We start from the raw sequence: 16467 nt of genomic DNA, 5'->3' as shown, positions 1-16467 counted from the left end.
CAGGAAACAGGATTAGCTACCACAATTATGCGGATGATACACAGCTCTACATCACGATGTCACCAGGTGACTCTGAACCCATCCAATCACTGAATAGGTGCTTAGAACAGATCAATGTGTGGATGTGCCAAAACTTTCTCCAGCTGAACAGAAACAAAACTGAAGTTATTATCTTTGGACATAAAGAGGAGCGAACTAGAATCAATGCACAGCTTCAGTTATTACAACTAAAAACCAGCGATCAGCCCGAAACCTGGGAGTAGTGATGGACTCTGACCTGAACCTTCAGAGCCACATTAAGACAGTCACAAAGTCGGCCTTCTATCACCTGAAGAACATCTCTAGGATTAGAGGACTTATGTCTCAGCGCGATCTAGAGAAACTCATCCATGCGTTTATCTTTAGCCGCATTGATTACTGCAACAGCGTCTTCACAGGTCTGACTAATAAATCAATCAAACAGCTGCAGCTGATCCAGAAGCTGCTGCTGTTCTGACTAAAACCAGGAAGATAGAGCACATAACACCAGTTTTAAAGTCCCTACACCTGCTCCCTGTAGCTCAAAGAATAGACTTTAAAATACTGATGTTAGTTTATAAATCTCTGAACGGTTTAGCACCACAATACCTTAAAGATCTGTTATTACTGTACCAACCGTCTAGACCAGGGGTGTCAAACTCCAGTCCTGAAGGGCCGCTGTCCTGCAGTTTTTAGATGTGCCACAGGTACAAAACACCTGAATCAAATGGCTTAATTACCTCCTCAGTTCTCCAGAGCCTTGCTAATGACCTAATTATTCTATTCAGGTGTGGTGAAGCAGAGGCACTTCTAAAAGTTGCAGGACAACGGCCCTCGAGGACTGGAGTTTGACACCCCTGGTCTAGACCCCTCAGATCTTCTGGTTCTGCTCTGCATCCCCAGAACCAAACGAGGAGAAGCAGCATTCAGTTTCTATGCACCACAAATCTGGAACAAACTTCCAGATAACTGTAAAACAGCTGAAACACTGAGTGCCTTTAAAAATCAACTTAAAACCCACCTGTTTAGAGTTGCTTATGGCTAAATTAGGATTAGAGTGTGGGTTTTGATGTCTTTGATGTTTTTAATGCTTTTATCTTTACTTTTTATTTCCTTATTCTCACTGTTTATGTTTTAATGAAGGTTTTAAGGTGTGAGTACCCTTGTTAGATGGAGTTCTAACTAAAACTCTGAGGTTTTAATGTTTTTATCTTTTTTTTATTATTTTTTAAAATTTGTTTTAATCTTTTAAAAAATCTTTTTCTCTTTCTCACTGTTTATTCCTGTTTTTATTTTAATTATGTAAAGCACTTTGAAATGCTTTGCTGCTGAAATGTGCTATACAAATAAAATTTGATTGATTGATTGATTTGATACATATACATTGTGATGATTCAAGTAATGTTCTGTCACAGGTTTGTCAGTGCATCAGCTGATCAGGAAAATCAACATAATTTTTCTAACTGTCTATTTGTACTTTTCTCTGCATCTTCAGCCAATCTGCAGCTGAGATTCTGGGAGGTTCAACACCAAAACCTGAAGCTTCAAACTGAGCCGTCAACTGAACCAAGACACCTTTCAAACAACTACAGTAGTTAACCTGCTCTGTTGGTAGACATTATGGGGTCTTCTCAATTTGTACAGGCTGGCATTGGTCTTCTTTGAATAAACATCTTTATGGTGTTTTCTTTTAATTGATTATAGTCAATATTTGAACATCCATGTAAGTTTTAAGACATTTCATTGTTAACTTTAGGTAGCTGTGAAGCCACCCATGTTAATCTGAACTTATTTTGTTAAATATTCCAACAGATTTGTTGCAATCTTAAATATTTAATCTGTCCTTTGTGTGCAGTGAGGTGAACATTAAAGTTAATTCAGGAAACACTTTTGTCATCTTCTTCTTTCTACAGTATAAATTGAATGATGCCTCTATTAAAATCATATATTTGTGACATCAAACTTTTCTTCCACTTTATGACAGTTTGACCACTGTCATAAAGCCAGTGGTCAAACTATGGCTAAATTATTGTAATGTACTTTCAACAAATGGAAACCAAAATGGTTTTCAAGTAAAGACACTATGAATATGCCTCATCTACCTCTACACAGGTAAAGTTTCCACTGTATGTAAGTAAATACATAAGATTGAATGACAATTGTACAGCAGGGCTTCAACTCCAGTTCATAAGGATCGGTGTCCTCCAGCCTTTAGATGTCTCTTCTTTAACACACCTGTGTCAAATCATGAGGTCAGAGGTCATTAGCATGACTCTGGAGAACTTGACTGTCCTAAGCAGCCATTTAATTCAGGTGTGTTGGACCAGGACGTATCTAAATGTTGCAAGACACCAGACATCGATGCCTGGATCTGAGGATCCTGTTAGAGCAGGGGTGTCAAACTCCAGTCCTGAAGGGCCGCTGTCCTGCAGTTTTTAGATGTGCCACAGCTACAAAACACCTGAATCAAATGGCTTAATTACCTCCTCAGTTCTCCAGAGCCTTGATAATGACCTAATTATTCTATTCAGGTGTGGTGCAGCAGAGGCACATCTAAAAGTTGCAGGACACCGGCCCTCGAGGACTGGAGTTTGACACCCCTGTGTTAGAGGATCAGTGTGTTCCTGCAGCAGCTCCATCGGATCAGAAGGTAGATAAGATCTGAAAGATTCTGATGCTCCAGACAGTGAAATAACACCAGAACCAATCCATCAGTCAGCCGTTTTGCCCTGTGTAGAGAGAAATATAAAATGTAATTTATACACATAGAAACTCAATAAACTAGAATCGAAAGGCAATTTATTTCATTTAATTTTATTCACTTAGTGAATAAAGTAAAAGGCAAATCAGAATGTCTCACAAACTATGTATACAAATATCAGTCAGCAACATGACTTAGGAATCTGATTGGAACCTTTTGAGCAAAACAGATACTGTAAGAACCACACAGATATTTTTTATGGATTAAAGACTCAAACTGTGATGAGTGAGACAATAAAAATACACGGACTCAGCTTCCAACAGCTAACGTAGCATAGCTCACATAAACATTAGCTCCCGCTAACAGAAACATATGAGAAGGGCAGAGTATCAAAATACCAGACATATAAAACGTAATGTGAAATCATTTATAATTACTCCATGTCTCATTATAATCGGAGAGCAAAGCCTGCAGGTTTAGCTCCTACTTACTTCAGAGGACAAACCACCGGGACGCTCCTTCTTGCTTCTGGGTTTGCCTGGCTATTTTTTCGGCCAGCGAACCATTCCGCCACCCAGTGGTCGTTTTTCAGACCACTTAGTCTCCTGTACCGTTCAAAAACGCACAATATGTCTAGAAATAATTTTAGGATATTATAAGGAAGTACTGAGATATACCGTTTTCCAGCGAACTAACATATTTGCCACTTCGGCACAAGCACAGTGAGAAACGTTGAGGATAAAAACACTAGACTCCGAGCAAAACTCAGATGTCCCAGCTTTTGATAGCTTGTAAACGCACCATCTACACACAAATCTGGGAGCTTCCCCGAAGCGTGAAATGAGTCTCAAAAATAGTTGTGCACTCGTAGCCGGATTTGTGTGTAAATGCAGTTTTGTGTGTGTGTACGAAGTGATTTGTGTGTACTTTTTCAACATGTATAGGCGTAGGAGAAGGTTTATTTTATTTCTAAGTTTTACAAATCGAGTATTACACACACAGATATTTTTACACACGCACAAATCTTTTTACACACGCGCAAATCCTGTTACGCACGCACAAAACATTTACACACGCACAAATCATTTTACACACACAAATCTTTTTACACACAAATCTTTTTACACACGCACAGATATTTTCAGACTATTTTCACTTCATATTTATTAGGGTTGAAAAAGAAAAAGTTGCCAAGATTAGATTTAACAGAACTGTTTACGGTAGTTTCCGAATGGTAACTGTAACAGTAAAAGTGCTGATCCTTCGTGTCTGCTACTAGCATGTGCTAAATCAGTGGTCCAAACCTTTTTATTATCGCGGACCGGTCAAGACTGAGACATTTTTGCTCAGGGAGAAGGGGCATGGGGGAATAACAGTCAGATAAGGTTTATGGATTAGTTGTGCGGCAAAGCTAAATATGTATGAGAGCCGCACTGGGATAACTCGGGGAACTGTAAACTGTCCGACGCATGCTTCAAATAAGTCCAGGCCGCTTCTTTGTTGTTACAATCATCTATTTATTCCACTTTGTCTTATTTCAAATCTTACACTGACTGACCAGGCCAAACCATCCAATAGTGCCAACAATAAAACGGCATTAAACACGGTCAACAGAAATTATGACCACCCGGTGCACCCACTTCCTCAAACATAATAAACCAGCACGCCAGTATGGCTCCCAATTCTAACCTTCAGTGACAGCCACGCCCACCTCGACACACCCACCACCCAAGTGTCAAAGGCGTGTGCTCCCGTCACCTCAGGCGCGGAGCTGTAGCCCCCCCGATGCCCATTTTTGAGCGTTTTTTTTATCTTTGTGTCAGAAGGCCTGCTTGTGCCCCTCAACAATAATATTTGGCTTAATACAATAATTTAGCAAAAATAAACGAGTCTGGCTGCACTAGGACTAATAATGACTGAGGATTCTCAGTTTCTCTGCTATGTTGTTCAGACACCAGGCCCATGGAAAGGAGGATCTGTGCCCTCCAACTATCAAATTATGGGCAACAATAATATTTTTTTCAACATACACTTGTTTGTGAATAGAAAGGTCTGATGTTAAAGTTAGTAAAACCATTTATATTTATTTTTCATAGTTGTCTTGCAATAGCGGGGGCTAAAAAAAACCCATCCTCGCCCCTAAAACACAGAAATGCTTTGGCTGCAGAGAAAACTTTAATTCTATCAGGCTGCCCCAGTTCATGCAATTACTTCTCAATGATCGCAAAGTAAACATCAAGCCTGAAAATAAAAAAAAAACTTAAAACTTTAAAGGACTGAATCTTCTGTTTTTGTATTTTTATGTACTTTTTCTGTAGGATTTTTTTTGTTTTGTTTTTTTAATGTTATGTTTATGTTGCTAATACACTTTAATGTAATCTCTTCTCTTTTGAGTTGTAGTCTGTCTGTTGCCATGGCAACGGGGGTGCGCGTGACGTTAGGATGACAGGGTGGAAAAGGAAAATAATACAACTGTTTGTTTTTTTTAAGTTCTCCTGGGTTTCTGGATCCCTGGGCATCATTTGGTGCTATTCAAAGCAATCATAAAATAGAATGAAATATTTTATAAAGCACAGGAGCCAAAGTTTGTTCAATTTTAAACCATGTCTCTTACAGCAGCAATTAGGTAAATTAAATTATTGGCCATTATGAAAGAGAAATTCATTCAGTCCTCTGTTGCAGTCGTCCCCTACCCCCGGGCCGCAGACTGGTACTGTCCCTGGACCAATTGGTAGCGGGCGCACAATAAATAATTAAAAATTTCCTTTTAATGTATTATCTGAGTCTGAAGAATATTTTATTTTGAAAACCCTTTAACCGGATTCTCTCGGTTACGTCTTGCGTGCCAACATTGCAAGCAGCAAAATGAGCAGGATATTAAATTAACTGATTTTCTTATGTGACCGTATATTTCCGTCCACCAGAGGGAGTCTGAGGGTTTTCCTTGCTCAGACTGAGCTCTAATGGACGGACGTTTCTGAAGTTTCTCCAGTTGGAGTGACCTTTGACCCCCAGGAGTTACAGTGACCTGATGACCTCACCGTTACTTTCACCTGATGAGGTGTGTCCAACTCACCTCTAAATCTGATGGATCTTTGCTGGGCCGTTCTCCGTGACCTCAGCAGGTGATGGGTTTGGAGACGATCACAGAAATATCCGACTCTTCATGGAAACGAAAAGGAAGTAAAACTTAGACTGAGAAATGATCACACTGTTAACCCAGAATGAATACAAACAAACCTTATAAATTTAAATGTGTCTTTAAGGCCTGAAGGGTCCAGAGAAACTCTGGGTATTGATGTGGTGGATAGGCGTAACTCTGTCTGGATCACATGGTAGATCATTGTAGTGATTGTAGATCACCTGTTGCTCACCTGGTGACTTTAGTCAGTGGGTGATGGGGGAAGCCTAAGTTTTGCTGATCGCTTTAAGCTTGTATGTTTTTTCACTGTTGAAACCTGCGGATCGGTTTTAATGCAGCTTTGGACACTTATGTTCTGTCTTGGATATTGATATATGTGTAATACCTTCTTTCTTTTAATTTTCAATAAGTACTATTAGTCTGACAAACCTCATCAGGATGTATATTCTAGGCTATTGAGTAAGAATGCATTAAAGGTGTGCCGATCGATCGGCCACCGATCATAATCGGCCGATTTCCGTGAAAAAGTACATGATCGGTGATCGCCAATCACGGTCTCTTGTTGCCGATACGGATCACCTGCCTCTCATTTCGCAGCCTGCCTGTGCAGCTGCTCTCCTCTTTCCTTCACTCTGCGCAAACGCGCAGCAACAAATCCTAAGCGATGTGGAACTATAACGCACTGAGTGAATGGGGAAGTTTGTGTGTTGCGGCGGAAAATTACCTCGGGGTGAAGCAGGTCAAAATGCATCAACACGACGAATATAATATGGCATATAAACAATGTCATGACAGAGTTTGGCTACATCGAGGCTCACTGCAGTAAAAAAGACATAAGGAGGATCAGATAGCAGGTAAAGCAGCGCACAGCTACAAACACTCACCTGGATTATTAGCATGACGGTCAGAAAGCTAAACAAATAACCCGCAAAATAATTTAAGTCTTCGAGCTGCGATGTAAGACGCTGGTTCTGCTCTCGCTGTTGAACCGCTGCTACGCTACAGGTAGTAATATTTCACAGACGGAGCGCCGCTTCTGCTCCACCTGGTAGTGACTCTCACACCGAACCTCTGTTTAAAGCTGCAGCCTCTAACTTAAAAAAATACATTTTACATACATATTAAAACTTTCGCTGTCCTAACATGAGACAGATAATCTCTGAAAAAATAATCTATCTCCTCCCTGCTCTGCATAATTACTCTGCTCAGTCAGAAACAGTCAATCAGAACTAGCAGTAACCAGCTAGCCGCCATGCTATCAGGAAGTTTTTATTCAGTAACTCTGGATTGTTTATTGTAATGGAACCTGTATTTGCCTTTGAATGTTAAGTTTTATACTTTAATTTTTTGGCAATGTTGAGAGGTTTTATTTAGGCTCTTTGTATTATTTAGCCTCTTCAGAGCCTTCATATGTTATCAGTCTGTTAAAGATAGTATTACCGATAGCAGTACAATTTGCACAATGCCTGTTTTGTTTTGATTTTTTCTTGGAAAAAGTTATTAAAAAGTTTTTGTCTAAATTAAGGTGAATTCATGATTCCTTTTTCTACATAATGTAACCGGTAGTGCTTATGATTAAAAAAATAATAATAATGTGATCGGTATCGGTGATCGGAATCGGCAGGAAAAAACCTGATCGACACATCTCTAGAATGCATGGCATTCACATTTAAGTTTTGGCCTTATTAGCACATTAAAAAGCCTTCCTGGTAGCATCAGCTCTGCCTCCCCTCCCCAGCTGTTCCTCACAATGTGTCCCCACCAATTTGCAACACAAAGTTATGCAGTTGTTAGTATTGCTGCTCTTCCCCGAGTAAAACTTCTGGATACTCTACACACTGTGACTCCACTGAATAAAAAACAAGCTTGTTTGAAACCAAGACACATACCTGCAGTTTTTGTTAGTTTCATAAGTTTCACAGTTTGATCTTTAAAATGCTAAAATTTTCACATAACTTCATATTTTGGTCTGTCTGATGATGTAATTTTTACCTATTAAATAATTGATGTTTTGATCAGTTGGTACTTGATGATCTGATCTCAACTGTCATGAAAAAATTTAAGTTTGTAGCTGTAACAATTTAAAAAAGCTGAACTGGTAAATTCTGTGTTCATGCAGCACTTTGAAATAAACAATAACTTCTCATTCGGTTTGGACATCATTTTTAATTTAATCTACTATGTCTTATATCACAAAGAAAGTCTTTAAAAATGCAGACTAGAATTTCTGTATATAAACTGTACACAAAAAGCAAGGCACTGTGTTTTCTCTCTTTTCGTTTCAACTCTCCTCTGGCATTCAGCTCGGCCACAGCAGCAAAGTCGATCCGGAGTCATCTATGAGGCATGGCAGCTTTTGTTTTTCTCTGCAACACCTGATGTTCGTCTTTACAAGGGTACAAAGTCGCTTACACTCACATTTACAGCAGGAAACATTAGTCACACAAACATTATATACAGTCGCATCGCGTACACACAGCCACAGCATGGCACTCTGACAACAAGCGTCTAATGTTTTTCCTTCCTCAAGTGACAACTTCAGTGATGGGAAGAGCTTAAAGACCACAAATGAATCACAGCGAGGATTTTTTTTTTAACCTGCTCATAAACCACACAGATTTAATTCTGTTTAATACTGACACAGCTGAGGAGAAAAACACTCGTCTTCGGTTTAATCTTTCATGTAGGATTTTTGAAAATGATGTCTTCTGGTATTCTTGTCTCAGACTTCCAATCTTCCACTTGTTCTTGCCATCTTCAGTAGAAAAATAAAATAAAAGTGCTTAAAACAGTCCTTTGGCCTTCTTTAGGTTCACTTGCTTCCACCCTGGTAAACTTTCGTAGTCCTCTCTCTTCATTTCCAAGCCTTTCTGCAGATGGAGACAGAAAACAGTTGATCAGGACAACTTTCAATTCTGTTGTTAGTGGATCTATATGAATATCCTGCAGCAATGACTGAATAAACCCAGAATTACATTAATGCTGCTGTATGTAACTTTAATAGCACATATTTTTATAGATTTGCTAAAACCGTAACCATGTTGTGACAGTATGTCATGAGACTCCAGGAGTGTACCACTAAGTAATTTCTCACCAAACGTAAGCATCTGATTGGTTAAACTTCCCAATATGTCTACTTCAGGCCAATCATGTCGGCTACAGCAGTGTTAGTCCCGCCCACCAACTTTGATGGTTGACAGATAAAATTTATAATCTGCTGCAAAAGGGAACAAAAAATATACTTGTATATTTTTCTTAAAAAGTATTGTTTTAATTAATAATTATTAATTTAAACAATTAATGTATTCACTGATTTGTGGCCCTTTTGGCCCTCCATAGTAAAATGAGCTGTGCACTGTTTGCTTAAACAGATGAGGGAAATGTAGTGTTGCATCATGGTCTTAGAACTTTATCTTAATTTTGTGTTTTGAAATAATTTTTTGTGGGTTTCCTCGTTCCACTGCCAGGGTTGCAGATGTCCTTTGTCGCCCCCTCGTGGTGAAACTGATTCTAGCTCCACCACCTGTTTACATCAGTAAATACCCTTTCAGTGCTCATCAAGTTGAACAAATGGCTTTTAAATTTGTCCCAAAGAAACAAACAAATACACAGTAAGAGCGTATGTAAAGAGCCAGAGGAATAAAATAGAAAAGTTGCAAGAATAAACAGTTTATTTGCACTTGGGACAGTTTGTGTCTCACTAACCTGATAGGTGAGAATTTCAGGCTGCAGAAATGTTGGTCTGTTAAGAAAGGCTGCATTCCATTTAGAGTTCTGGTTTTGCACACGTTCCACCAAACAACCACATGCACAGATGCAGACATGGAATACAGCCCTTTTTAACAAATTGCTCTGATTTGTTTTATTTTATTTTTTACTTGTTTAGGTCAAAATATCTGGACTATCAGTTACCATTGAAGTATTACTTTACACCTCTACTTCTAAGACTAATTTACACACTGGAAAAGCAAAATCTTACCAAGTATTGTCTAGTTTCTAGTGTCACTACACTGGAAATAAAAAAAAAACAATAAATCTCACTAGTAACTTTTTAGCAAGAAAATAATCTGCCAGTGGAACTAGTACTTTTTCAAATCAATATTAAGGAATTGTTGACATAAAACAAGCTCCTATATCTTGATGAAAAGGTACCTATAAGTTTGTTTAGTCTTATTTCAAGTGTACTAAGATACTGGAACTAGAATCTAGACAAAAATACTAGGTAGGATTTTGTGTTTTTGCAGTACTGGTCAGAGCAAATAACCGTCTTTATCACCTTATGTGACATTTAAAAAGGAGTAGAAATAAGATTTTATTTACAATTCAATAGTTACATTAATAAAATAAATGTTTCATAAAGGTCTTGTACTTTTCTACCCACTGAAACCCTTTAAAACACAACAACCAACCAAGGCAACTGAGGACAAAATTAGAGTCAGATCTGAAATAATGATCCACAACAGACAGAAAGTGTCTGAAAGTTGTGATGTAAATATGAACGTTGCATTTCTTTGTTCCGTTTGTTTTGTTTGTTGGGAAGAAACTGGAGTGTTCGAATGCTGACACACTCAGCAGACGGACATCGCTCTGACAGGATATGGCATGCAATCATTCTGCTGGTTTTAGTGCCTCTGTTTTGTGCTCCACAAACAGAAAGTGAGTCAAACTGTGCAGCAAATGGTGAGTCACTGAGGTGTATTTTTACTCAGAGAGAGAGAAGAATGTCAGGTGGAAAGTGTTGTTTTTGTGTGTGTGAGACGAGAACAACAGGAGCGAAGCAGGAGTGTTGGATAGATGAGCTACAGCTGAACAAATAATTTAACATCAGATTAAACTCAGTCATAAAAGGAGGGAAAAAATAAATTATGTTGCGTTTTCATTTGGTTTGCCTTCAGTAGGTTTTGCACCAACTTTAATAACATATTTGAACATTTTATGTTAAAATAATATGTCTGTGTTCACTGAAGAGAAAACAGAACATTTTGTAATAATCTTGTATTAATGCTGACACAATTTTTCATTTATTAATCTCATACTGTCCCAGATAAAAGATTCTGGATTTTTTTCTTGAGATTTACATCCATGTTTCACAAATCATTAAACTGATGCTGAAGTGATTAAAGGGCTATTTCAAGTGTAAAACCTAGACTAAACCCAGATTATTATTCAAGTCTCCAGTTTGTGACTTGTAATACATTAAAATAGGATTGTCAATGCTTTTATCTGCAATCTAAACCACAACTAGTTTAAAAACCTTGTCTGAAAAACAGGAAACCATCATTTTAAATGTCTGCGAGCTTTCTGCAGAGCGTGACGTTTTTGTCCTCATGTGAAGAGGCAGGATGGATTTTATAAATCTACTGTGAAAGAGGAACAGAGTGCAGACATGCAGAAAGATAAAGTCCCCAGTCTGAAGAATCACAGGAGCTGCTCTTACCTGAATCCACCTACAAATTAGTCTGTGAAGTGAAAGATGAAGTCAGATGAATCAAAGGGTGTCCATGTTGACTTTGAAACATTTCTTGTTGAAATATACTGCTCAAAAAAATAAAGGGAACACTTAAACAACACAATATAACTCCAAGTAAATCAAACTTCTGTGAAATCAAACTGTCCACTTAGGAAGCAACGCTGATTGACCCGACGAGGGCCCCCGTTTTCAGTTCTGCTCCAGTGTTTAATTCACGTCTTATTAAATAAACCCGGAGGTAAATGTGGTATTTTTGTGTGCCAACACACCTCAAAGTCCGTGTCAGAGAGGTAGATCTCCAGGCGGAGCGGGTCGACTCCCTCTGGCAGCGGCCGGGCCTGCAGCTGAGCCAGAGGGTAAATGTTCTGACAGAGTCGGGCCAACACGTCCTCCACCAGGATGATCTGGTTGCACACCTCCGCCTCCTGTTGGCAACAACGGGAAAGAAGTCAGAGAAACAGCCAATAAAACGTGGAAAAAATAATTAATCCGCAGTTACTTTGATACTTTCAAATAAAATGGTCACCAATTCCTGTTAAATGGATCTATTATACAAAATTCACTTTCTGAATATTTTTATGCTTCCATTTGGGTCTCAACAGATCTATCCTAATCTGTTCAAGGAAGCATAATAGGTCACCTTTAAGTGTTTTCATGTAAAAGGAATAAAGTTAAAGGGGTATGAACACTTTAACACGGCACCGTAAAGAGTCTGGACATAAAAAATGTTTTTTTTTTTTGTCTTACTCTCTCTGTGATTTCAGCCACGTCCTCCCTGTGCTCCCAGCTGGGGAACATGTTAGTGAAAGTGAGCGGCTCCAGACCTGCGTGGATCAAATACGACTTCTGAGGCTTCTTCTCGTTCTTCTCTGCAGGGAAAAACATCCGAACAACCGCCATAAAGTTGACAGAAGAAAAAAATGTACTTTGACTGAAATCAATCAAATCAGAGAAGGAAAACACCACAGCATAATCGTCCTGCACAGATCACGCCTGCATGCAGTCGTAGGCCAAGGTTCCTTTCTGCTCACCTTTGCAGTACTGCAGAACGGTCTCCATCGCACACTTCCTGTCTGCGTCCCAGCGGATGCGGGCCGAGCCGGTGCTCTCGCTGTCCTGAGGCCACCAGCCCTGCCACAGGTAGACCTCGTGGAAGTTATCCACCAGAAACAGAGCTTTGCAGGAAAGACATAAATAGTTATGACAGAAAGTGAGGATTTGTAACATTCCTGTAACAAGTTCACTGCTTCTCAACTCATCAAAAAGAGAAATGAAATGGATTAAATCACAAAAGCTACTTTTAAAAATGCATAAATGATGAAAAAATAAACCAAAAGGTTTCAGAACTTAAAACAATTCTGATATGATACTCTAATGTTCAGATGAAGTAAAATAAAGGATTCCTGCAGGCCGTGCTCTGGTCTCACCAGGCTGCGGAGCGTTGTACAGGTCTTCCTGCAGGAACGGCAGCGAGCTGACCAGCTCAGGAGCTCTGGACGGATGGAAGAACTCGGACGCTACAAAGTCTCCAGATGTGCTGCTCAGCTGGAAGAGCCGTGGAGTGAAGTTGAATTTACCCGGATCTGACGACAAAAAAGATTTTAGACCATTCAGTAGATCATTCGGCGTCCCGCGGCTCGGGTTCTAGCGGGCGGTGCTGACTCTGGACACGCGCCGGGTCCTTCCTGCGGATCTCCCCAGCTGCGGTGCCCGTCCAGGTCCCAGATACATTTTTTTTAAATGAAAATTTTATCTTTTTTTACCTGCATGAGTCACATCAGCAGTCAAACTGCACAAACTGTCAATATTTAATTTATCTAAAACATTAAACTCCTGCCTACCTTGGAGCATGCAGTCATAAGCCTTCCTGTCTTTCCTCCCCAGCGCCTCCCAGAATCCCGGAGGCTCCACTCCTTCGTCGCAGTCATGGATGGTCACTTTGCAGCTGCTGTGAAGGCCTGCTTCCAGAGGACACCTGGCAAAAAGAAAAATATGAATTGGATTTAACAAAAGGTTGTGGATTTTTACTGAGTGAACTCCAAAACTATTCAAAAGGCATTAAAAAACAAAGAAGAAGTTCTCCTTACTGTTCCTTGATTTTAAGCGCAGCTGTGTTTCCAACGCTGCGAGTGTGCAGCTGAGACTTGCATCCATGCCACAGGTAGATGAGGGCTTTATTAATGTTGAGCAGGATCATGGAGGCTCTGGAGCGCAGACTGCTGCAGTGACACACCACCTCCAGCAGGTGGCCCTCCACCGGCACCTCACCCCGCACACAGTACAGACGCCACTCGCCTGGATAGAAATTTGACATAATCAGAGGTCAGTGGAGTTCTCAAAAATTATACTCAAATAAGTGTAGCTGTACTTCAACATATTTTTACTCAAGTAAGAGTAAAAAAGTATTTAATAAAATACAGAGTAAGCGATCAAAACATCAATCCTTTTGCATTTAAAACTTACGTCAACAAATGTATGAATAAAATATACAGACGCCAAACAAAAGCTTACTCTGAGTGTTCTCCTCCTCCTCCTCCCTCTTGCCAGCATGGATGATCATCCCTCCATTGAAGCACTGCAGGAAACATGGCGGCTCCTTTCCCTGCTGCACCTGGACCTGAAATACACAGGAGTTAAACTCAGATTAGATTTGGAACAAACACAGAGCCCATTTCAACCCTACGGCTCTACCTGAGCTCCTCTCTCCTCGCCCAGCTCCACCGTCATCAGCGCCGATGTTCCCTTCTCGCTGACCGTCGAGTTCCTGCCCTGCCAGAAGAAGTAGCAGCATTTCTCCTTCCCTGGCCCGCTGCTCCTCGCTTCGGGGTTCTGCCTTCGACCCACTGGGACACATTTGAAAAAAATGTAAACAATACTTGCTGATTTAAAGCTACAAAAAGTAACGTTTATTGAAAATATATCAGTTTTTTTGTTCAGTATCTAATGCAAATATCAGTACACTTAAAGTAAGACAAAACTGACTTACAAGTAACTTTTTAGCAAAATACAGGAGCTTGTTTTAAGTCAATAGTTCCTAAATATTGATAAATAAGTACTAGTTCTGCTGGCATACTATTTCATTACTTCGTCATATCTTGTTATAAGTGAAATAATAGTATTAAATATTTATTGACTTAAAACAAGCTCCTACATCTTACAAGTTAATTTTATTTCATCTGTACACAAGAAACTTGACCAAAAATACTCGGTAACATTTTGTGTTTTTGCAATGCAGAAACAACCAATCAGAGCCAGGAGGAGGGTCTTAATGCTGTCAATCAAGCTCATGTACACACTGCGCACAAACTCCCCTTTGCTCTCTGATCCCCCCACACAGAGCCTGCTATGAAATTTCAGGCAAACAAATGTTTTTTCTGTACCAGTAACTTGTTTCTCTGCCACTAGTACATTAGCAGAACGTACACGAGATTGACTGACAGCACCAAGACCCTCCTCCTGGCTCTGATTGGTTGTTTTTGACTAGATACTGTACATTTTTTCAGGTGGCAATAGTAGCACTGTTAGAGGAGCTTGATTTTTTCCACAGATTATCTGTCTCATGGAAAACTGTCAGGACATGGTGAAAGTTTGAACAAATATGTGAAAAACAGATTTATTACAAAAGTTACATACTAGAGCTTTAAGAATAATTCGCAGTGTTGCTTTAACTGCAGAGACAGACCTGAGGTGCTAACCATGAACTTCCACTTGACCACATAGGCGTCCCCTTCATGGAACTGGCCGATGCTCTGCCGCGGCAGACGACTGTAGTCAAACTCCAGGATGTGCCAAACGTCCACAGAGGCAGTGCTGATCTCCTGGAGCCTCATGAGGTCCTCCGACTCCACGGGGCCGTAGCCCCGGCCCACGTTCACCCCGTCCAGAATGGTGCTGATGGGCGTCTGGAGGAGAGGCAGCATCAGGGACGTGTCGTAAGGTCGACACTCATGTCCAGGAGCCTCCTGAGAGGAAGAAAACAAGGAGAAATTACTTAACAATTCAGACGCTATCAAGAAGAAAACTGGTGTTTTCTAAAGTGTCTAGGTCAGAGGTCAGCAATAATGCAAACTTCACACTTTTAAAGCACTTGGAATGTAACTTTTAATGTAACCTTGCTTTAAAAGTGTCATTATTTATCAAATGGGACTTTATGACCACACTCATAAACATTCATGAAAACTCCTTCATGTTCATGACAAATCCCTTCATTCCTTCAAACAAAGTATCGCCTGCTTTTTAGCTGGACTGAGGGGAAAATTGTTCATTTTATTATAAACGTTAAGTCTTTAATTCTTGTGTGACTGTTTTTGGAAACATCTGCTTAGAGAAAAACGGCACAGTTAAGACAACAGAAAAAAACGTAGCGAACCTTCTGCTCGGTTACAAACTCAACTCCTTCTTTCAGCGTTGGCGACTTCACTTCTGTCCAGTCCGTGAACTTTTCTTTGAACAAGATGGTTTCATTGTGCTCAGTGAGTCTGCCAAAGATGGCCCAGTCAGGACGGCCCTGGCCCTTCCTGTGGACCAAAAACACAGCAGACATGAAAAACTTTAATCGCACACTGACCTCAGACAAAAAACAACAACAAACTACAAAAACAAGCAGCTGTGAAAGGGCTCCAAGCCCTCCTTATAAAGTCCAGTCTGAGTGGAACCTGTGCTGTAAAACCTGCAACTTTTTTCAGATATAACATTTTTGTTATACGATTAATCATCAGAATAATCAATTAGCTGCCACCCTAATTTGTAGTGTAAGTTTCATACTGAAGCTTATGAAAAAAGCATAAGGAGCACACAAGGTTCCTAGCTTATCTGCATGTTAGACATGTTGCAGCTCTAATTAGCACCCGCTAACCTGGGGATGAGCGTGTTGCAGCCTCCGGGATCGAGAGGGTTGATGTCGCAGCAGGTGTAGTCAAACGTCCCGTTCCACAGGTGCTTGGCGAGCTGAAAGGCCACCTTCCTCTGTGGTAGGGTCACTTCTTTTCCGTGCCACACATACACCTCGCTGCCAAAGTCAAACACCAACACCTGCAGCGCACAGAGCGAACACAAAGCCCTCCAGTAAACTAACCCTCTGCAGCTGCCGTGTGGTTTAATAACAGCAATGTAACCTGAAAGCAAACATTCACATGA

The 16467-nt window shown here is 40.2% G+C and overlaps 1 protein-coding gene across 12 annotated transcripts in view; it reads right to left on the bottom strand.

Moving 5' to 3' along the window:
• Positions 1–8007: 8007 nt before the first annotated feature.
• svilb (supervillin b) overlaps positions 8008–16467 on the bottom strand; it is a 52318-nt gene continuing 43858 nt past the window's right edge. For 11 of the 12 annotated variants that reach the window (XM_008433946.2, XM_008433945.3, XM_008433939.2 and 8 more), the window contains 12 exons: positions 16187–16362; positions 15701–15848; positions 15014–15293; positions 14023–14174; positions 13843–13948; positions 13419–13626; positions 13173–13306; positions 12759–12914; positions 12363–12506; positions 12079–12200; positions 11601–11756; positions 8008–8731 (listed from right to left, as the gene is read on the bottom strand). In XM_008433946.2, the coding sequence (XP_008432168.1) occupies positions 8645–8731; positions 11601–11756; positions 12079–12200; positions 12363–12506; positions 12759–12914; positions 13173–13306; positions 13419–13626; positions 13843–13948; positions 14023–14174; positions 15014–15293; positions 15701–15848; positions 16187–16362 (1869 nt within the window). In that variant the 3' untranslated portion in view covers positions 8008–8644. Of the gene's footprint in view, positions 8732–11298; positions 11321–11600; positions 11757–12078; positions 12201–12362; positions 12507–12758; positions 12915–13172; positions 13307–13418; positions 13627–13842; positions 13949–14022; positions 14175–15013; positions 15294–15700; positions 15849–16186; positions 16363–16467 lie in introns of all 12 variants that reach the window. The other variant, XM_008433943.2, reaches the window with a different exon arrangement.

This window comes from Poecilia reticulata, chromosome 17, assembly GCF_904066995.2.
Source record: "Poecilia reticulata chromosome 17, P_reticulata-male-v2, whole genome shotgun sequence".
Lineage (NCBI taxonomy): Eukaryota > Metazoa > Chordata > Actinopteri > Cyprinodontiformes > Poeciliidae > Poecilia > Poecilia reticulata.
This window is presented reverse-complemented; position numbering and strand designations above follow the sequence as displayed.